This window comes from Populus nigra, chromosome 1 (assembly GCF_951802175.1).
Source record: "Populus nigra chromosome 1, ddPopNigr1.1, whole genome shotgun sequence".
NCBI classification, from domain to species: Eukaryota; Viridiplantae; Streptophyta; class Magnoliopsida; order Malpighiales; family Salicaceae; genus Populus; species Populus nigra.
Window position 1 is genome coordinate 1,553,400 of NC_084852.1, and position 21,879 is coordinate 1,575,278.

The 21,879-nt window shown below is 35.9% G+C and overlaps 3 protein-coding genes across 10 annotated transcripts; 1 reads left to right on the forward strand and 2 right to left on the reverse strand.

Moving 5' to 3' along the window:
* Positions 1-3,667: 3,667 nt before the first annotated feature.
* Positions 3,668-10,415, forward strand: LOC133703156 (protein PAT1 homolog). 2 transcript variants are annotated; one of them, XM_062127603.1, is made up of 5 exons: positions 3,668-4,045; positions 4,603-4,745; positions 5,762-5,818; positions 6,738-6,801; positions 7,654-10,415. In XM_062127603.1, exons 1-5 carry the CDS (start codon positions 3,988-3,990, stop codon positions 9,723-9,725), a joined length of 2,394 nt encoding a protein of 797 aa, XP_061983587.1. In that variant the 5' UTR covers positions 3,668-3,987; the 3' UTR covers positions 9,726-10,415. The 2 variants fall into 2 exon arrangements, with proteins under 2 accessions (XP_061983587.1, XP_061983595.1); XM_062127611.1 differs by having other exon boundaries at positions 4,606-4,745.
* Positions 10,416-12,071: 1,656 nt separating this feature from the next.
* LOC133671055 (pumilio homolog 12-like) lies at positions 12,072-13,445 on the reverse strand. Its single transcript, XM_062091678.1, has one exon. The coding sequence runs from the start codon at positions 13,443-13,445 to the stop codon at positions 12,072-12,074; it is 1,374 nt and encodes a 457-aa protein (XP_061947662.1).
* Positions 13,446-14,997: 1,552 nt separating this feature from the next.
* LOC133670812 (BTB/POZ domain-containing protein At1g04390) lies at positions 14,998-21,560 on the reverse strand. Of its 7 annotated transcripts, XR_009834170.1 has the most exons (9): positions 21,130-21,554; positions 20,925-21,051; positions 19,561-20,286; positions 19,031-19,473; positions 17,736-18,881; positions 16,560-16,712; positions 15,431-15,984; positions 15,279-15,344; positions 14,998-15,185 (listed from the first exon to the last, which is right to left on the reverse strand). XR_009834170.1 is itself a non-coding variant. In XM_062091433.1 (8 exons), the coding sequence occupies exons 1-8, from the start codon at positions 21,255-21,257 to the stop codon at positions 15,555-15,557; spliced, it is 3,069 nt and encodes a 1,022-aa protein (XP_061947417.1). In that variant the 5' UTR covers positions 21,258-21,553; the 3' UTR covers positions 15,194-15,554. The 7 variants fall into 7 exon arrangements, 3 of the variants coding, with proteins under 3 accessions (XP_061947417.1, XP_061947403.1, XP_061947421.1); XR_009834168.1 differs by lacking the exon at positions 15,279-15,344; XR_009834167.1 differs by having other exon boundaries at positions 15,279-15,984.
* Between the last annotated feature and the right edge of the window lie 319 nt (positions 21,561-21,879).

Genomic DNA, 21,879 nt, shown 5'->3' on the forward strand with positions numbered 1-21,879 from the left:
TTCAGAATCAATCGTAATATTAGCTTTCGCTCATTACAAAAGCAACTTAAATTTATCGGTTTTCAAAACTTCAAAAACAATCCCAACACTAGCTTTTACTCATTATAAAAAGCAACTTAAATTCATTGGTTTCTGAAAACTTTAGAAACAATCCCAACATTGACTTTCGCTCATTGTGAAAGCAACCTAAATTCATTGATTTCTGAAAAACTTTAGAATCAATCCCAACATTGGCTTTCGCTCATTGCGAAAGCAACTCACTTATATTAACTTCACATCATATTTACAATTCATCCACATTACTTTCATGTTTAGCATTCATAATTAATCCGAAATTCATATTTAACTTTATAAGTTATAAGCAACTCAAATTTATTAGTTTCCCAAAACTTCATAACAATCTCAACATTGATTTTCGCTCATTGTGAAAGCAACTCAATTACATTAACTTCACATCATATTTACAATTCATCCACATTACTTTCATGCTTAGCATTCATTATTAATTCGAAACTCAGATTTAACTTCATGAGTTGTAGACGAGATTTTACCTACCTCTTTCTCCGGTCAAGTGAGTTTCACCCATAGAAAATCTTGTTCTCGGTGTTCCCCCTAGACCATATGAATATTTTTCATCAGTACATTCTTTAAAAATTTACATACTCATTCTTGAGATTTTACACATTCAAAACTAAACTTCACAAAATCATGCATCACATAAATTTGTTTGCATGTTCGTGTTTCAACACATCATAGCCGTTTATATGATCCCACACTTGTTTATTTTAACATGCATATACAATTCAACATTAAAAAGTGCCCCCCTTCATCCTCTTCATGTCTAGCCGAAAGGCTTCAGGCCTTCTCTCGCTCATTTTGTTTTTCAATATTTTCTATCATTATCAAGTCTTCCTCTCCTCCCCCTTTTACACTCTATTTTCACTTCTATCCACCCTAGAAAAATCCCTCAAGAACCATAATCTAAGAGTTAATATCTTGTATAACACTAACCCAATGTATTAGAAATTGGTCTAGGAAGGTTTTGGGTTTATCCTAACTGCGTTTTCTGCTCCTTAAAACCTTTTCTCCCTCAAATCTTTTGGCCTCTCTTCACCTCCCCTATGTTGTCGCCAACCTCCTTTCTTCTTCTCTCTCATTTTGTTTTGTTTTTTGTGTTTAAATTTTCACTCAAACCCCTTATTTTCTCTCAATTGTCTACTTGTATGTGATTTCCACACTTGTTATTTGAGAAGAGATGCTGAAGAGAAGAGTGTCTCTTCTTTTTCCTTCCTCTTCTATTCTGCCTTTAACCCTCTTCTTCATCCTAGGGCTGACGGGTTTTTTCCTTTTTTTTGTTTTTATCCCTTACTTGCTCATGCCTTTTCAATTTAGTCCTCTCATCTTTTGTCTTCCCCATATTAGGTCTTAATTTCTCCTTAATCACTTATATGTGTTTCATATTTTATGCTAAAGCTTCGTATTTTACTACTGAGTTTCTTTTTTATTTACTTAATTTCATGCATTCATTTTCTAGGGGCTTACAAAATTCATGATCCATAAAAAATGATAAGAATATTTCTATCCTACTTGTATTGTTTTTTTTTAATAGATTCAAAGGAATAACTGATAAAATATTTCTAAATAGTTGTGCATACCAGTTCAAGGTCAAATTCAAAAAGGATAGATTATTGAATTATTGCATCACCAAATTAACTCATAGATAATTAGATCAATTTAAATCAATATTTTTTTATCAGTGTCATTTTAATTTTTTAAAAAGATATTTATTATTGATTTGATCAAGTGTAAACAAGGTTTGATCATGTCATAGATCAACCCATTAAATCAACCGAGTTTAGTCAACTCAATTATTTTTTTAGTTTAAATTGAAACTTAATTTAGGTCAAATTCTTGATCATAAATTTCCGAGATTAACCTGCTAGGCAGGGTTGGGTATGATAATAATACACATGTTATTCAATATTGAATTTATCATGAAAACATAACTATGACATATTTTTTATCAAATTTCTTTCTCTAGATCAATAATAAATGTTTATTTAGAGTAAAAATAAAATAGTAAAAACATATTTTCTATCAAGGTTATTCAAGGCACTTATTTTTCATGTTTTCTTCATTAAGTAAAATTTTAAACCAAAATCAAGGATTTAATATTTTTAACTTTTATCTGAAGCAAGATTTTAACTCCAATATATAAATATAACTTAACAGTTAAAATCAAGAATTAAATTAATTTATTTAAGGAATTCTTAGCCATTGCTGAACAATCAAAGCCATCCTTTCTTGAACATGGTGTTGCTTTGCTAGGTGTATCCTTAGTTGATTAAAGTCCAGCCATTTTTATGTAATTGCTCATTTCCCATATTAGAAGCTCGAAGAAAAGAAGCTAGTTAACCATAGCAAGAGAGTTTCTAGAAAACACAACCGGTCGAGTTGTGAAAACTTCAAACTAATTTGAGCTTTAAATGACTATTATAAAAAAAATTAGTGGATTTTTTTTTTATTTTTTATCAATAACTCAAATACATTTTTAATTTTCAACAACACAAATTTAACTGAATTTATCAATTCTAAATTTTATAAAACATTAGAGGCCGATTACATATATAATTAAAAGCATGATAGTTATTGTGACAAACTGCTCCCATAATAACAAATAAGATCCGGCTAAATAATCGATTAAATTTTAATAATCAATTACTATTATAGCTTGTATTGCTCAAATACTTTATTAAACCATGACATCAATAACTTTATACTTAGAGAATGTTTGGAAACGCGGTGCAAATCGTGTTCTTTAAAAATTTATTTTTTTTATTAAAAATTAATTTTTTTATATATTTTGGATAATTTTAATGTATTGATCTCAAAAATAATTTTTTTTAAATAAAAAAAATATCATTTTAATGCATTTCAGCATGAAAAGTACTTTAAAAACAACCACAACCATACTCCTGAACATGTTTTATTCTTTTACACAAGTGGATGTCATTCATGAAAGATGAAGAAAAATTTACCCCCATTTCATTACCTATAGCATATACCTTGCCAAAAATCCCATTAAAGAAAGAATAATCTAAATAATAAATTCATCTCTATCACTAAACTCGTAACCCTAACACAAAAATAGCATCTAATCACATCTTCTAGGCTCCACCATCCACTAAAACAAATAAACTCCCATTTCCTAAATAAAATAGGTAAATAGATGCCTCATGGCTCTCCATTTCAAGCTCTTTGCCTTCCTCCTTGCACTAAAGTAATTTTAGTGTTGGGGTTTAATATTATGCTGTATAATATTTTTTAAAAATATTTAATTTTAAATATATTAAATAATTTTTTTTATTTTTAATATTAGTACATTAAAATTATTAAAATAAATATTAATTTAAGTAAAATACACTTAAAAACAAAAATCATTGTGCTCTCATATACTAAAAAAAAAACCTAATTCGGACATGAAGCCAAATCATAAGTGGAGCTTGAATTATTCATAATTATTTCTATATACGAATAAAAATACCATTTTTTTTAAAATACAATGCGAATACTAAATTAAAAAAATATGAAATCAATTTTAATTTTTTTTTGAGAAAAACTCACCGACCTCTCTTTGTATGGTCTCTTCTTTTCTATATGCAATAAAAATAATAATAAAAAAACATATTATAATGTTAATCGATCGTCATCTCCTTCTCTCCAGGGTTTCTCCCTTCCTTGCTTTCTAATCCAAAAAGAACTTTATAGCTTAATTAGCTTGAATCATTATCGTAGGCTAAGCAGTACCCAATTCCTCACTGTACAGAAACAAATCCTTCTCTCAACCAAAAAACCCTTTACAGGGTTTTTAGAATTTAGTGCCTTTCTTTTGTGAGATTTGGATTTTTTTTGTATTAGGGGTTTTGAAGTTTTCAGTTTTTGTGGGTTTAAAGATTTTTTTAAAAAAAAACCCAGAAGAAAGTGTAGATGATGATGGATGGGGGTAGTATTGAACAAGCTCCCAAGATTGGAGATAACTCTACAGGTTTGTTTTCGTTGTTTTATTTATTTATTTTGTAAAGATCTGTTTTGTTTCTTTTTGTGTTTGTTTCTCGAGAAAATAGAATAAAACATCATGGGATTTTGTCTAAATGGTCTGTTTAAGTTGTTTGGTTTTGTGGGTCAACGTTAAAAAATTGTAGGTTAGCTTTGTATTTGTGTAAGATTTTTTTTTTTGGGTGTGTGATAGGATCTGCTTTGTTTTGAGCTTAGTCGAATTTAATGGGTATATTTGAAGTTAAATGGAACAGTTGTTTTAGCATTAAATAGTTGAGTTAGTCCTTGATTCTTCAAATTCTATTGTTGCTTTTGATGTTAATGGCTGATATGGTAACGTTTCTTGTAATTTTTTAGTTAAAATTAGCTTCAAAGCCGAGCTTAGTGTAAATCGTAACTGCGTTCTCGTTTAAGCACTTGCCATCTATTTGTGTGGTGCATTTTTGGTTTTGTAACGTGAGTTTAGCTTCTCTAGACATGGAGCGGGTGCCATTTTACTTGGAATTGACCTGGTTTTCTCTCTCGGATTTTTTTTTTTGTGGGCAGAAGGTGCTGTATTTGATGCATCTCAATATGCATTCTTTGGTAAAGATCATGTTGAGGAAGTTGAGTTAGGTGGGTTGGAGGATGGCGAGGAGTTGCCTGCCGCTGATTTTGAAGAGGAAGAGTTTCTCTTTGATAGACAAGAGGTTCCATCCTCCCTTCATCTTGAGATCTTCTATCCTTTTCATTTGATTCTTTGATTTACATGGAAATGGAATCTTTTTGGTTCTTAGGAACGTTTACATGTTTTTTTTAGAAGAATTAGGGGAGCGCACTATTTTGTTGTGGATATGTAGGTCTGCCAAATTGGTGTAAATTTTTGTTTTTGTTGTTTTTTTTTCCTGTGAATAAAAGAAGAATTTTGTTAAAGAGAGAAATGAATGTAGCACATCTTTAGGGTTATTTTGGTGTAGCAGATCTTCTAACTCATTGAGGAGATTGCTTCAGAGAGGATGCTTGAACTTAGTGGTTCGTCAATTTCGTTATGGGTGCTCTGCTGTCTTTTTTTCTTTTCTCTTGTGAAAGAACCAGAGTGAACTATGAAAGGTGGTTCATAAGATAAGAATGAGGATCTTCTGTGGTGTATCAAGTGTCACTCTTTGTACTTTGGCAGCATTTGAAATTACCAATGCAGTATCAACAAAGGGGGTCAATATTAGGATTCTAAGTTCTGTTTAGTGCTTTGTCTAGTATCACTCATTTTGAAACAGGTCCCTCAACTATCAATCTTTAAATCCTCCAATCTCTTAGAGTCCTGACATTTAACACTTCCATTGACCTTTTGTTATGCCACTGTTCAAACAGTGAGGCATCTTGTGCGATTGCTGCACTTCATACCGGCAGCAGTTGTTGAAATTGTGGAATGGACTCCCTACCACATTACTATTGGGAACATGATCAAATACTATATCAGAAGATTTGGTAGTTGAGGGATGTGATTCAAATTGGATAATGATTGAGGGGCTGCAGGTACAAACAATCCTATTTTCTTGGTGGCTCTTCTTTTAGAATTTGGAGGCAGGGGATGTGTTCTTCAGTATTGGGTCCTAAACTCTAGAATAATGTGTGAATTTGTATGATTTGTATAAATTGGTTGTTATATCTGTCTCAAAAGCAGTAGCTAGTCTGTTGGTGCCACTAACTGTTCCTTTCTTATTTGCAGGGTGAGGTTTCACGATCTCTATCTGACATTGATGATCTTGCAATTACATTTTCAAAGGTCAGCCCACTACTTAGTCATACTATTGTGTATGTTATGAAGGTTGTATATAATATGATCTTTATTTGACAAGGTTGCATTGGAGAATATCTTTAATATATCATTCTTTTCATGTCCGCATGTGCAAACGTGTGTAACAAGCAGGAAGGAAGCCATCTGTATTCATGTATTGAGGGCCTTCTGACTGTTGAAGCAAACAAATAGGCTGGATATTTAGGCACATTTTATGTAGGATTTGAGGTTGCAACTATGTAGTTAATATGTCCTTAAACCGCTTCTGATTTTGACAAGTGAGAACTTGCTTTATGCATGCGATTCTTTTTTCATTCTATCCTCCTTGCAAATTAGTCCACATGTTTGAGAATCTATCTTTAGGAGAATTTCCTGTGACGGATCAGTTTTTATTTTAGTACCACACAACATCAGTTTATATATGGTATCTCCAAAGCAACCTGCCTCCATCCAGAGAGGAAAAAGCGAGAGCAATTGGAAAACTTGTTTTACATCTGAACAAATTTGCTTATTAGTAATGTCTTCTGTGAAGGAAAGTTGAAATGCTTTGCGTTTACTTGAATTTTTTATGCTTTGATAATACTTCAACAATGTGGAGAATCTTTTGTTTTCTAGAAGATGGTTTGAGTTTAAATAAAGCAAATGACAGTGATGTTAGTTTTCAGTTGTCGGGCCTTAGCTTCGTTTGGTAAAGGAGTAGGAGTAGGTGTAATTGGTGCATATTGTAACCAATTTGGAAAAAGACGGGAAAGAAAAAGTAACCAAGTTTGTTTACTTTGGGTCTAATTGGCATGGAGCACGTATACAAGCTGTTTCTTATCTTTGTATCAGTGTAAGAAGTATCTCAAAATATTAAATTATGATGAGTTTGCTTAATTGGGTATGCTTGATTGCTCATTTTTTTCAGTTGAACAAGGGTGTCAATGGACCGAGAAGCACTGGGATAATTGGTGATAGGGGATCCAGAGAAAGTAAGTATTCCATTGTATAATTTACTTTATTAATGTGAAATTTATTAATCAATCCATGAGCTTATAGTGGTATTTTTTTCCCAGCAGCACCCATTTGTTTTTTTTGGTGTGCTGTTCTTCGTTCCAATGCTTTATCACTTTATCATGATATGATTGTTGCTAAAGTCAAGCGATTTACATTTTTTGGGTTAATGCTGCACATGGTTGAGAATCATACAAGTGGGCTATCATAAAGTTCTATTGAAATTCGGATAGCTTATTGTGACTCTATTCCGGCACACTAGTGTCTTCAATTACAACCAAGATATTAATGTCAAATGTATGACAGTTTGAACATCAGAATAGAGACGGTGTTGGTAATATCTTGTTCCAGATGGAAATTTGTTGCAATAAGAAATAGACATGTACCAATGCCACTTTTTACTAAAAAGAAATGTAACTGGTATTCATTCTAGTTTTACATGAATGTTTCAGGCAGATATTTTTAATTGGCAAAGATTGTTATACTTTGTGATTTTTTTTACTTGAGTTCCTTCAGTCTTATCAATTGCATTTAAATTTAATGATAGACTAGGTAAATGCAGTTCAAAGTTAGCCCCAAAAGGGTGTAGGTTTACTCGTTGGGCAAGTTGGAATTCTGGACTTGGCAGAACAGAATCAATATGCTTGACATTTGTTCTGCATTGATATTTCGAAATTCTTTATTATGATGATGCCCTCGCACCTTCTTTTTTTTTAATCCGTGTTCAATAGTGTAGTGAATTATAAAAAAACAAAAAAATAGGCACTTTTTCCAAATTTGGATCTGTGAAAAATGAATATAAATGAAATATCTGTGATAAAACCTTCCAGGTTCATCTGCTGCTGAATGGGCACAGGGAGAGGATTTTCCTAATTGGTTTGACCAGCAGCTACTTGACCAAGATGGCGTTGAGGATGGCACAAGATGGTCGTCGCAGCCATATTCTTCTACTGCTCGCCTTGCAGAATCAAAGCATCTATACCGAACCTCTTCATACCCTGAGCAGCAGCAGCAGCAGCAACCACACCACCAACACTACTCTAGTGAACCTATTCTTGTGCCAAAATCTTCTTACACTTCAAATCCTCCCCTGGGTGGCCAATCTCCACAGTCCTCACCGAACCACGGTCATCCAAATATTCAATATCTTGCTGGTGGCCACCAAATAGCATTATCCCCCTTCTCTAATTCTCAGCTTCCATTGAGCAGCTTACATCATGGATCACCACATTACAGTGGGAATTTGCCTCAATTCAGTTCTGGTCTTTCTGCTAATAGCCGGCCACCAAGCCAGTGGGTCAACCATACAGGCTTATATCCTGGAGATCATCCCAACCGCTTGACCAATATGTTGCAACCACCATTATCTAATCAGAATGGGATCATGCCTCCACAGTTGATCCCACAACTTCAGTCACAACAGCATAGGTTGCACCCCCCAGTTCAGTCATCATCTGGCCATTTATTGGGCATGCAATCTCAAGTGTTCAATCCCCATCTCTCTTTATCCCCGCCAATGACGAACAACTTTGACACAATGCTTGGTCTGACCGATAGAGATCAAAGACCAAAATCAGTTCAGAAAGTTAGACCAATGGTGCGTTATCCTCAACAAGGCTTTGATGTCAATGGTCAGAAGTTTGATATTGGCTGGCCGCAGTTCAGATCCAAGCATATGACTACTGATGAAATTGAAACTATTCTCAGAATGCAGCTAGCTGCAACACACAGTAATGACCCATACGTGGATGATTATTATCACCAGGCTTGCCTTTCAAAAAAAACAGCTGGGGCAAAGCTCAGACATCATTTCTGCCCAATTCACTTGAGGGATCTTCCTCCCCGAGCACGAGCTAATGCTGAGCCGCATGCTTTTCTCCAGGTTGATGCTCTTGGGAGAATTCCTTTCTCTTCGATTCGTAGGCCTCGTCCTCTTCTTGAAGTTGAACCTCCAAATTCTACTGGTGGTGGTAATACCGAGCAGAATTCTGCTGAGAAGCCCCTAGAACAGGAGCCAATGCTTGCAGCTAGAGTCACAATTGAAGATGGTCTTTGCCTTCTTCTTGATGTAGATGATATTGATCGTTTTCTAGAATTCAATCAGTTCCATGAGGGTGGAACCCAGTTGAGACGCAGGAGGCAGGCCTTGTTGGAAGAGCTGGCAGCATCCATGCAATTGGTTGACCCTCTCGGCAAGAATGGCCACACAGTTGGACTTGCTCCCAAGGATGATTTTGTTTTCTTGCGTTTAGTATCTCTTCCCAAGGGACAGAAGCTCCTTGCAAGGTACCTTCAACTTATTTTTCCAGGTGGTGATCTCATGCGGATTGTCTGCATGGCCATTTTTCGTCATTTAAGGTTTTTGTTTGGAGGTCTCCTGTTTGATATTGGAGTTGCGGAAACCACAAATAACCTTGCAAGGTCTGTATCATTATGTGTTCGTCGCATGGATCTTTGTTCACTCAGTGCCTGTCTTGCTGCAGTGGTTTGCTCCTCAGAGCAGCCACCCCTTCGCCCCCTCGGAAGCTCAGCTGGAAATGGGGCTTCCCTCATATTATTGTCTGTGTTGGAGAGGGCAACTGAACTATTAAATGATCTTCATGATGCTAGCAACTACAATGCGACAAATGGGGCACTTTGGAAGGCCTCATTTGATGAGTTTTTTAGCCTGCTTATTAAATATTGCATAAATAAATACGATGGTATTATGCAGTCTTCTCTATCAGATTCAGATCCAGCTGAATCTATTAAGAGGGAACTACCTATGGAGCTCTTGCGTGCAAGTGTTCCCCTCACTAATGACTACCAGAAAAAGCTGTTATATGATCTTTCCCAGCGTTCCTTAGTTGGTCAGGATGGTGGTAATGGTGGTGACATCAATTCTGAAGTGGTACTGAGTTAATATGAACCTACATGAAAGTCTGATACCAGGTCACAGAGTAACACGGTTCTGTACAAGTGAATATAGCTCAGAGATATATTGTTGGACCAGCAATATCTTAAGGATGCATTTAATTTGTTCTCCCACCACAGCTAATTCAGAATACACGAACTAAATGAAGCAGAGGCTTTGGGATCAATCTGTCATGAGAGTCAGCTTAGCTTTTTGGATTTAGTTTTATTTTTTTGTCATTTCTACTCAATTCCATGCTACTGCCTTGACAAAGCTTGTAGAAGGCCTCTCCTGTGTTGTGGTAGAATTCTGTTGGGGTTTTGTCATTTTTCCAGTCCTTTTAGTTCCTTTTTGTCTCAAGAGCCTATTTTGATGCTCTGTTTCTGGATATGGAGATGTAGCGGGGTAGTTTGTACAGGGTTTGCAAAGAGGTTTTCCACTTTCCTGTACTATTTGTTATCAAGGAGGTGGGGTGGATGTGATTTTCATGTTCTTGTAGGGGCTATGTGACATCCTTGTGTAGTAAATGGCAATAAAGCCAAGCAGATGCTGATGGTTGTCGAATAAGGTGGCGATGGAGTCTGAATTTTTCAAGTAATTATCAAGTTTGCCTGTAACAATAGATGGTTGTCCGTCAGTTGTTTCTCTCATAACTATCGTTTATATTGCATTAATGCTATACAGCATGTGTTTCTTCTATTCCCTTATAATTATTCTACTGTGCTATGTTTGATATTGTGGAGAGATGATTTTTTTTCCTCCTTTTTTTTGAGCCGTTGCTGATCTATGTTTTCTGTCAATCGTTGCTGACCAACGTTTGTGTTTGAACATTATTGTATTGGGTGGTGATGAATCTTTTGGTCTCAGGACTTGTACAGTGCGGTTATTTTTCACTGCTCTGGTTTTGGAAAAGAATAGATGGAGAAACCTTTGGATGGTTTGGATTCTATGTAACAGCTTGTGCTGGTAACTGTGGAGTACTTTGCAATGGCTTTGAATAGAGAAGAGAGTGAAAAGTGCAGGTGTCTTTGTAACTTACGGCAGTCTATTCGCTTGGACCTTAGATTTTGTTATTGAAATTGAAGAAAACCCTATAAATTAGCGATGAGCAATGCTCCCTTGAACTACATGCAGCCATGTTTCCAGGAACAGGTTCGAGTTAGGTAATTCATGCAATGGCGTCTGCGTGTTACTGGTTCAACTCTACCTATGAACCTACCGTGTGCATATTAAATCCTCCCAAGGGTGAGGGCATTGACTTGAACACACTTGGATTAATTAGCACCAAATTATTTCTGCTGTTACAGACAGATGATCATCTAAATCTTATAGCGTAAAATTATGGACTAAAATGCTTGTCGTAAAAAACTCAATGTGTCTTCAACATTTATGTAACGTTTGATTACTATTTCAAAATAGAAGAGAGACGAGACAATGGGGATTGAAAAGATATGTCTCATGTCCTTCAAGGTTACTATTTCAAAATAGAAGAGACGAGAGACAATGAGGATTGAAAAGATACGTCTCATGTCCTTCAAATTCACTCCAAAACTGTATAAGAAATAGATTTATTTTATGTTTTCTATGCTCAATTCGTCTTGTCAAAGAAGTGGAATTCCAAGAAAACGGGGACATTCAATTATTTTGCAATGAAAAATTGTGTCGGTATAGTGCTGAAGGAGAAGTCTATGCAAGGCTGGATACTGCTCGTTCTCCATTCAAATTCCACTCAAACATATTGCTTGCAAATAAAGTAAGGCTTAAAACATGATCTGTCATAATGGCTTCATGCAAAATCCCTCTGTTATGTTTTTTTTCTCGTCAAATCTTTCTATCAGTCTAGTTTTTTCTTTTGTGAATAATTTACGATTATAACGTGTTCGAGAGTAATATAAAACTTTTCTTGAATCTCACTAATAATTCAAGTTTTATGCTTTATTTTATACAATATCAAAATTTTAATGGTCAAGTAATCAAGGGTTTGAATTTTTTTCCCGAGCTTGACAATCGTTTTCATTATGAAACTTTCCTGTGAGTTATGATGCAGGGAAGAGAGGCGAATGTAATTGGGTTAAGGTTTGGTGTTGCCTTTAGGAACAAAAAGACAATAACCATTTAACTGCTTGCTTATGTTAATATTTCCCTTCTGGACTGCAGAACAACATTACATTACGAGAAGTAAATATGACAACAACTAAAAGGATTGCCAAAAAAAATGGACAGAGGAAGAAGAAGGGGGAAATCTCATCTCAAATTCCCCGAAGACCCTTCTTCAAACACTAAGAGACAGCTAACTCTTGCATGTGAAGTAGCATAGTTACGACATAATGAGAACAAAACAGGATCTGCATGAAACTACACCTTCTTAACTGACTGTCCACCGGTGATCAAATTGAAGACATTCCTTCCGTATCCAGACTGCAGAATGCTAAGATGTGGCTTCAGGCGCGACAAAAGTTTGTGGTAGAGTGGACTGCCTGATTTCTTGGTGACTTTCAGTGCTTTCTGGATCACATAATTACCAAATTCATCTTTAGCAACATGCAATAGTGTGTTGGTGTTGCTTAGAAAATTCTCAATTATCCAACCCTTCCACTCTGTATCCAAGCATTTTTCGACAATATGACTGCCTCCTTTCTGCAAGGATATGGTTTCATAATGGCCTATAAGGAGATGACATACATTTTGGGTGAATAAAGGATTATTGATTGATATGACCTTCTGAATCACATAGTTCCCTTCCGGATCCTGCGACAGGAATACTGCATTTCTAGATAGGATATTCAGGAGCCGATATCTTTGCAGACCTTGGATGGTGTTAATGACCCTGATTAAGGCTATGGATCCTTCATGGTCTATTGCTAAATCAAGACACCATGTAATCGCTGCTTCATATAATGCCTTGTTATCTTCAGCTCTCAGGTGGTTTAAGCACTCCGATACAACATACGAACCTATCCGATTGGTCATGATCAGAAGAAACGCAGCACACAGATTGTTGGTCACGGACGAAATCAAATGTGATCTCCTGAGTATTCTAATGACCTTCTTTATCAAGTTCGAACCGTGTGTGTGGAATGTCAATGCAATAAAAATGGACAAGTCCTTGGTTATCTCATATGTAATCAATTTCAACTGTTGATGATTCAAGGAATCAATTAGCTCAGAAAAGACATGCCATCCATGTTGATTAAGCATCAGCTCGAAAAAAACGGGGTTTCCTCTTGATGACAAGTCCAAAACTTTCTTGCATATCTGACATGTAATCTCTGGGTCCCTCAAACTCAATAAACCATGAAGTGTTTTTGAACCATCTTTGTCTAAACAATAGTTGACAAATCTATCTCCTTGAAGCAGACAAATGAAGTTCCTTACGTTGTTAAGCTTTTCTTGATTCTTCACCACACTGTAATCACTTGGTCCTGTGTTAGAACCAACAATACTTGCTCCCTCATCGACGACAGAACCACTCGGAGAGTAGTTTAAATTCGGAACAAAACTCTTTGCCCCGGACTGCAATCTTGAACCTTGAAAATCCCATCCATCGCCCAATCTGTTTGATCCCCAGATAGTTCCAGGAAACAGTGGCGGTGGAACTAGAGTCGAATTCGCAAACCAGGCCTGATACTGTGGCAACCCATTAATCCTGGTTTCTTGAATTCCTTGTAAAGAACCACCATTAGCAGCCAAAAGGCAGTTCCTTGGAGAAGAACCTGAAGATGTCTCCATCGAAAAAGAGGATACCGAAAAGAATGCAAGAATTAGAACACAAAGAAACACAAATATGAATAAACAAGCCTCTCCTGGTTTTATAGAGCGGCATGGTAGAGGAGAATGCATTATTCCTTGTTGGTTTAGGATTCCTTGTTTGTAAAGAAGAGTACTTCTTTGCGTGTGTGTCAAGGGAAGGGAAGGGTTTTATTTCTTGTGGAACTATGATTCCGAATTCGGAAAGGATAAGCTGCTAATCTTTAGGATTTGGTTTCTGCTAAACTAGCTGGTAAAGCTGTAAGAGAAATCAAATCATAAACAATCAGTTTAAGCTCTATAAATTAACATTTTTCAGACTTAATCGTTATATTATTTAAATTTTAAAACTGACCCGGACCGGACCGAATAAAAATATTATTTAATCAAGGTTACTAATTTATCGAGCTTATATGATACATATAATAATGCTGTATTTGTTTCTTTCATTGTTTCAAATATGATTCTTCTACAGTGCCATCTGCGAAATCTTCATGGAGAGAGATGCGATGATGATTGTTTTTTGAGCACTTGGATTATGATTTGCAACCATTTCGTAACGCAGCTTGGACTAATTAAATAAGGAATGAACCCTAGATGTATTGTTATTCTTACACTAAAAGGTAAAAAGTCTGAATAATATTCTCAGTAAAAAATTATTCTAAAAATAACTTATAACCGAGAGAGAAAAGTAATTTCTAAAAATAATCTGAAAAGAAAGAAAGAAAAACTAAAAAGCTAGGAAATACAGAGAAAAAAAGACCAAAATTATATAGGAAAATACTAAAAACTCAAAAATAATATCTTTAAAGTCTAATTTGAGGATCTTATTAACCTCAGCTGGTTATAAACAGGAACTATAGAATATCTTAATAACATTTCAGTATATTTTGGAAAAAAAAAATCATTCTTTTCATATGATTGATAAATAAATATATCTACTAAACATTCCAGATGACCTAATTTTAACAAATCCACATCTCATAGCTCATATTCTCCAAAATCTCCTGCATTAGTTTTTAGGTATTTGTATGAGACCGAAGCACACGACCGCTTGATTTGTCTACGTGAGACTGATTCAACAGCTTGGTATAAACCTAGCATGTGCATATTGAATCCTGTCACAGGTGGGTGCATTGAATAGGAAATGGGTTGCGAATAATGTTCACTTGGATCTATCTCCAAAAGAAATCAATTTAAGGCTATTAGATTTTACCATGATTTGGGAACTGGGAATCTTGCTAATATTCTTAAAGCTGAGGCATGAACTCTCAACAAAAGCTCCAGCTTTACATGCACTTGTTCGTGGATCTTTTCACCGGCTCAAGTTTAATTTACTTGCTAGTGCTATTGACAGCAAGCGATTAGCAGAAATATTGTCTCCTTTTCATGGTGATATGGGGGTCAATATACTGGTGTTTTGGAGCCTCAAATGATTTCTGATGATGTGGAGATTGATCATCCGATATCCTAGCAGGCCTTGCATGGTGTTAATGGCCATTATGAAGGCTATGGATCCTTCATGGTCTATTGCTAAATCAAGACAACATGAATTAGCTGCTTCATATAGCATAACTTGTTATCCTCAGCACTCGAGTGGTTTAAGCACTTCGATACAAGATACGAACCTATCCGACTGTTCGGATAAAACGCAGCACAGAGATTGTTGGTCACGAAAGAAATGAAAATCAATCGATGTTCCCCAGGTTGCAATCTTGAACCCTGAAAAATACCCATGAAAATTTTAGATTTGAGATTGGCAAATAAGTGCGCCCTCCACCAATGTAGTGTGGGTAAGTCATAAAGTAGTAGCACCTAAATTCAAAAGACACTATCGTCTATTGCTCTGCCCAGAAATGCTAGAAACTATGACCCTGGTTTCTGGAATTAATGTAAAATGATTAGCAGAAGACCAAGTATCAAAACCTAATTTCATTAAAACTATGTCTAACTATACAAGATCTCACCGGCAGGCAAACACATCTGCATTCCTCAGTTCCGTTGCATTTGGAGATCCTAAGTTTCAACTCCTGTCTTGTACTTGAAAATTCAAACCATCCAGGGAAAAGTAAATCAACTTGGAAAGTCTCACTACCCTTCTTGAGAAAGCCGAACAGAGGCATCACGAATCATATCAACTAGCTCTTCATTCAGTGCTTCAAGATCACCTGTGTGGCATAGTTGACGATAGAAAGGGGCAAGGTAATTTGCAGCAACTTCAGCCAATTTCCAAAGAGATAACTCTGAAGCAATCTTGATTATTTTAATAGACAGCTGTCTGGCTGAATCCAGACAAGATACAATCACTTTGTAGCTGATATCCTGAACGTCTTCCAAAAACCAGAATTCAGCTAGCCAGCAAAGCTCCAGATATTGTTGCAGCTGATGTAGCTTTTCCTCATCATCCATATTATCCCATAAACAACCAGAGGGAGGTTTAGGCAACTCATCAGTGTAGAACCAGTTCGCTAGCTTAATCATTGCCTCCCAACTGACAGGAACCTCTATGGTTTGGGAGCGACTGTATGCATAAATAACATGAGAAATGTCACAAAAGCAGAAAAATAAAAAAAAATCCAAAGCAATGAAATTGGAGAGCAGGAATGTCGGTTGTCAAGGAAACATAGAAAAGAAAGACTTCTAAAACTACTATTTCAGAGATTGTTTATTCTAATATGAATACCAGTTACAAAAAGACTTGCAAGAAAGCTAAACAAGCTAGGTCACTACGTGGAATCTCCATTACCCAGTACTTGTCCACCATAGGTGAATACTTGTATGATAAATATCCCACTATTTTAGCATGCAGCGGACAGCTATGTCCTGCATACACACATATGCTTATGTGCCCTTGGATTACCTAGACTCTTCCAATCTCACCACGTAGCACCCACTTTCCCCAAATACAAGATAAGTTGGACAGTAAGAAAATAAAATAGTAAGCTGCCTAGCAAATTATTTATCACAGCTGCATACAATAAGATGCAGACAAACCCTTGACGATGTATTATAAGTTTCAACACTTTCAATCAATTAAATGAACCAACAAACAAGTGTGAAAATGAAGTTCTATACTCAAAACACTAATGTATGTACCTCTCTCGCATGCCTGATTGAAACAAAGCCCGCAAATAATCACAACTAGATGACAATACAACTTTGTGAGCATGCATGTGCGGCAATGACAGGGAGCACGTTCTACATTTCCAGCAGATTGATTCAGTTTCTTTTGGCTTCAAGATGATGTCCCTAAAATCAGAGACAAACTGAATTACCACCAACAGCTCCAAAAGATTAGCCACATGAAGGTAGCAAACACAATACAGATTCACCTAAAAACTTCTATTCCAAAATTACAAATTTAGTCAAACATCCTATCAACTAAGATGCATATACCAAATAAATGTAGAATTTAAATCCATAAATCCCATGCAATAGAAGATTCACGAGTAACAGGAGGAATGAGCAGAAAAGCCCTTTCTGGGTGGGGGAACTCTTCCTTTGAATTGGATGGACAGGCTAGCAAACTTATGGGGAAAGAGTCACACACGAGGTCCATAAGCGTAGATCTCATATTAACTATCCATCAAGAGTATCTATCAACAGTATAGCACGCTATCTAGTTTTGCTGGGAAGCAGTTTCCCAACTAACCACTGGGAAAAACAGTTTGTGGAGCTTACAAGTTACCATCTCATGATATAAAAAATTATTATCTCACGAGTCTAGAACATACAGTGTAATCCTAGAAGATACATGTACACCCATCATTGCTTAGCTAGATATAAATGGCAGGAACAAGTAAAAGCTAAACTGCAAACCTGAACACAGATTTGACAAAAACAATATGAAACAAGTCAAAATAAAAAAAAAAATTAGAAAAAAAATAACACAAGGACATGAGAAAAAAGGGAAGAAAATAAAGAAAAAATAACAGCCATTTTGGAAAACATCTATGATTTTCTCTTGTGTGTGCCTAGTTGAAGGGTGAATTCCAACTAATTGTACAAAAAGCAAGTTAAAATCAGAGAATGGCAATATAAAAACCTGACACTGAAAGCCAAACTATCACAACTGCTGTGTACACTGAACAAATGCCAACTAGATGGCGCCTCAGAAAGGAAAAGGCCCAAAGGGTGCCTGTTCAATTACCCTTCTATAGGATCACGTATCATTTAAAGAGACCTTAGTGAACAAAAATGTAAAAGGATAAGACACGCTGATCCAACACAATGAAAAATGTCCTGAGGCACACATCAAGAAGCAAACCATACGAAAAGTGATGCCCAGTCGGAGCAAGAGCAGGGGTAAGATCATAGATGGGGAAAAGAGTGCCCCACTTTGGACGTCTTCTGCCAAGCATTGTTGATAGAGGTTGCAAACTACAATGTTTAGCAAGAATCTTCAATTTCTTCACATGTTCATCACTGGCATGCAGATATCCTAAGTAAACAAATTCCAACAACTTGGACAGTGCCTGGTTATCAACGTGTGAAGATAAGCGAATATCTTTCTTAAACCTTCCAAACTGCTTATCTACAGCACATCTTCCAGAAGAACCATCAGATGCTTTCTCATCATGAGATAATTCTTCAGGAGGCAGCAATGATGGACATCGAATGGCAAGAACGACACCATGAACACTCATAGACTCCCCTTTTGCAAGGATGATTCGTGTATCTGCAAATTCATTCTCATCAAGTGCCTTCCCTATACGCCTCCCAAGTTTACAAGGAAAACCATAAAATCCAAAGTAACTTAGAATGTATGCAGCATTCCATTTCAGCCCAAGAGCAGAGTTGTCACTGCAAATTTCCTGAAGCATTCTAACAAACTGAGCTTCAGTATATTCCACCTGGCCAGAAAAAATGTCAAGATTTTTGCTTATAGATCCATAGTGTAGTAACTCAGCTAGCCCCCACAACCCATACAATAAAAGTATGTCATTGCCTTCCCAGTCTTCCTTGCACACCCAGCAACAAAGCCTCTGGCTGAATATATTATGCAAATGAGGAGCAAAGCTCAGCCTTCCTATATGGACATCATTGCTTAGGCACCACTTTATAAAAGCCAGTAGTGTCTTTACTCCTCCACTTTTAACAATGTAACTTCGGTACCATGGCAAACAAGCACAGCATGTCAAAGCCACCAAGTTTATGCCAGTTTGAAGCATATCTGGTATTCCAAAATTATCCCTTGTCAATGTAAAATTGAGAACGCGCAACGAGTGTTTCAAATATTCCTTGCCAGTTGGCTTTAGAATTTCAGACAGCATAGACCTGGCTTTTGATGCAATGTATTTGCAGGGAGAATAAATCATCATAAGAACTGCCCTTGATGCTGATTCACTTCTGAACGTCTCGGACAGATCACTTTGGCATATTTGCCATCCTTTACGAACTGAATCCGTAAAAGTTAAGCTATCAAAGGAATATTGAATCAAAAAGAAACATTAATCAGTAACTAGGAGAAAGGGGTCCAGAACACAAAGGTTGATCACTAGGATATTAAAAATCTACTGGACTCCAGGAAAACAAGGCAAGTTTAGAAGATATGAGCAGTATATTACCATGCACATCTAATAAGCATATCAATGAGAAGTTCATGACTATGAATGTTGGGGTTGAAATCTTCCCTACAGTATATTGCCAGCCATCCAAGAATATCCCACATGTATGGCCTCAAAACAAGAAGAAAATCAGCTTTGAGAGCCTCCTGTGCTTCAGACATCTGTTCTTCAAGTGTCAAAAGGTGTACAGACTGTCCATTCTGAAACTTTTCAAGAAGAAGATCAAGTAGGACCTTGTCAATTCCTTTCTTCCAAAAATAATCATGATGTTCCCCATCCCAGCGAATTATAAGAGCCAAGCGACAAGCTTCAACTAACAAAGACATCTGGTCATTTGCAATCTTCCCCGAGCTCAAGGTCCATCCAGTCATTCCATCAATTATAGCTTTAACAATAGGCTCGCAGCATAAGCTCAGCATTTTTAAACATCCCTGTTTATTTGTCTGGGCAATAGATGATGCACAATAACTTACACACAGTTAACATGTCTCAATTAGACATCTTGTGAAAGAACAGTTTACAATTATTACCGCTAAGCGTTGGGCAAGTCTAAATCCTTCCATCTGAACAGAAAGAGGGCGGGATCTACCCATGCAGAGAACCATCATTTGTAGAAGGGCTTCCCCATTTTGAAGAAGCTTCATGGCCCCATTACCACATAGAGCTGGCATACAAATCAAGAGTCGTTGTTTAACAATTTTGAGCCTTATAGAATTCATAAAGAAGAACTCAGTGCATATGATTATACCTATCCCTGAATATAACTTCAAAAGTGCAACCTTAATGGAAACATCAGGATTTTCGTGCATAGCCTCTAGAACTTCCATCAATTTAGTATCATTCCAGACAGAGAACCGAGAAGCAGACCACTTTTGCAGTATTGTACTCAAAAGAGAAGCCATCTCTTGGAAATATTCAGTAGACATAGGACCACCAGAAAATTCCCGTATACCACTAACAATAAGGAAAACAGTTTTCGTTTCACTCAGAATCTCCCAAACACTTTTCTCCCTGGTTGCACTCAGATTCGAGAGAATCATATTCAAAGCAGTGGCACAAGCAATTGAGACTTCCATTCGACAGGAAGATAGCAAGGATGCTAAAGGATGAACCAGATACAATGAATACGGTTGCAGTATTGAATTGGGTATAATGCGGATCAACTTTACAACCACATTTGCTGCTATACTCAATACAGCCTCACTTTTATGCTGAAGAATCCATACCAATGCCCAAACTATATCGGCCACGGAATCCTGAAAATTGAAGGCAAAGATAGATGCACTAACGTATAAACTATCATTATTGATCATTACCTTTACCTAAGTGAGAGATAATACCACAGACATGCAATATAAAATACCTATGCAAGTCCCATCAAATATCATCCAAAAACTCCTTGTTTCCTAATGAATAATGCTAGAGATACCAACACTCTCACTAACTAACAGCTTACAAATGTTACTTCATCAAAAATTTTAATTCCAATGAATCATAATACATATTCAAAGAATTAGTATATTTAGTATTACTGTTTCTTAACACACCATTGTAATTCAACGAGTTGATCCTCTTAAAATTTCAAAAGCAAAAGAAAGATGCTCAGCACATAAAATTTTTAATCAACACGGAAGATATGCATAAAAGCTGATAAATCTTAAACAATTGGATTATAATTAAATAAAACCAGCACATCAATAAATAGCTATGCTCGGAATTAGATCGAAACAAATCTGCATTCGCCAGCGCATATGTTTTGGATTTTTAAGTGTGACTGATAACAACAACAACAACACTGATAACAAAATCAAAACCAACACTGATAACAACAACAACTTCACTGTAAAAAACTAACCTCAAATAGAACAAGAATCATAGTAATTATGTTTGTTACCTTAACAAGAGGATGATGTAAAGTGTCTGGCGAGGCAGACTCAATGAAGGAAGAAATGGAGCGGACGACATGCCGTTGGATTTCAATATCTGTACACTTCCATTTCCACTCTTTTCCTTCAGAATATCTGTCAATTTTTAAACACAAAATTGATTCATAATCAAAACCTAAAAATAACCTAAAATTAAATTTAAAAAGAACAGACCTGGTACCGAGGTTGAGAGCATGATAGAGACGTTGATGGAGAGTGAACAGGTGACCGCTTATGCCTCTGTTGTTCTCTGTCGCTGTCGCTGCTGCTGCTGCTGCTGCTGCTTGTTTTGAAGATCTCATTTTGTTTTTGTTTTTGTCTTTGAAAACAAAGATGTAAAATTTAGAGAAAATAAATAGATAAATAAATTACAGTGAATTTGTGGGTTTTCTTTTTCTTTTTAATGATGCTTCAGCTTCTTGCTGCAATGCAATGTCATACTCCTATATAGCCGGGAAGAAAACACCGACCACCGCCGCAACTTGCTTCACGTAAGTCGTCACTACTCTGTCCTTTTTATCTTTTTTGTTCTCCTACAAATCTCCTCAAAAGTAGTTTTTTTTTTCTAATTTATTTTACTTTTGATTAGTCTCTAAAAAATCGACAAACAAATTCATATACAAGAAGGAAGTTTAGTGATTAAGATGAGAAGGTTGGATATAAGCATTAAAAAAAATATAATTAGAATTATTGATAAAAACGGTAAGAAATATAAATCAATTTTAATATATTGATATTAAAAATAAATTTTTAAAAAAATAAAAAAATATTATTTTGATATATTTATAATTAAAAAATATTTTAAAATATTTATATATGCTTCAATTATTATTATTATTATTATTATTATTATTGATTTGGCAAAAATTAAGATTGGATTTGTTTTAAATAAATTAGAGTTGAAAACTTAATCAAATTAAATGA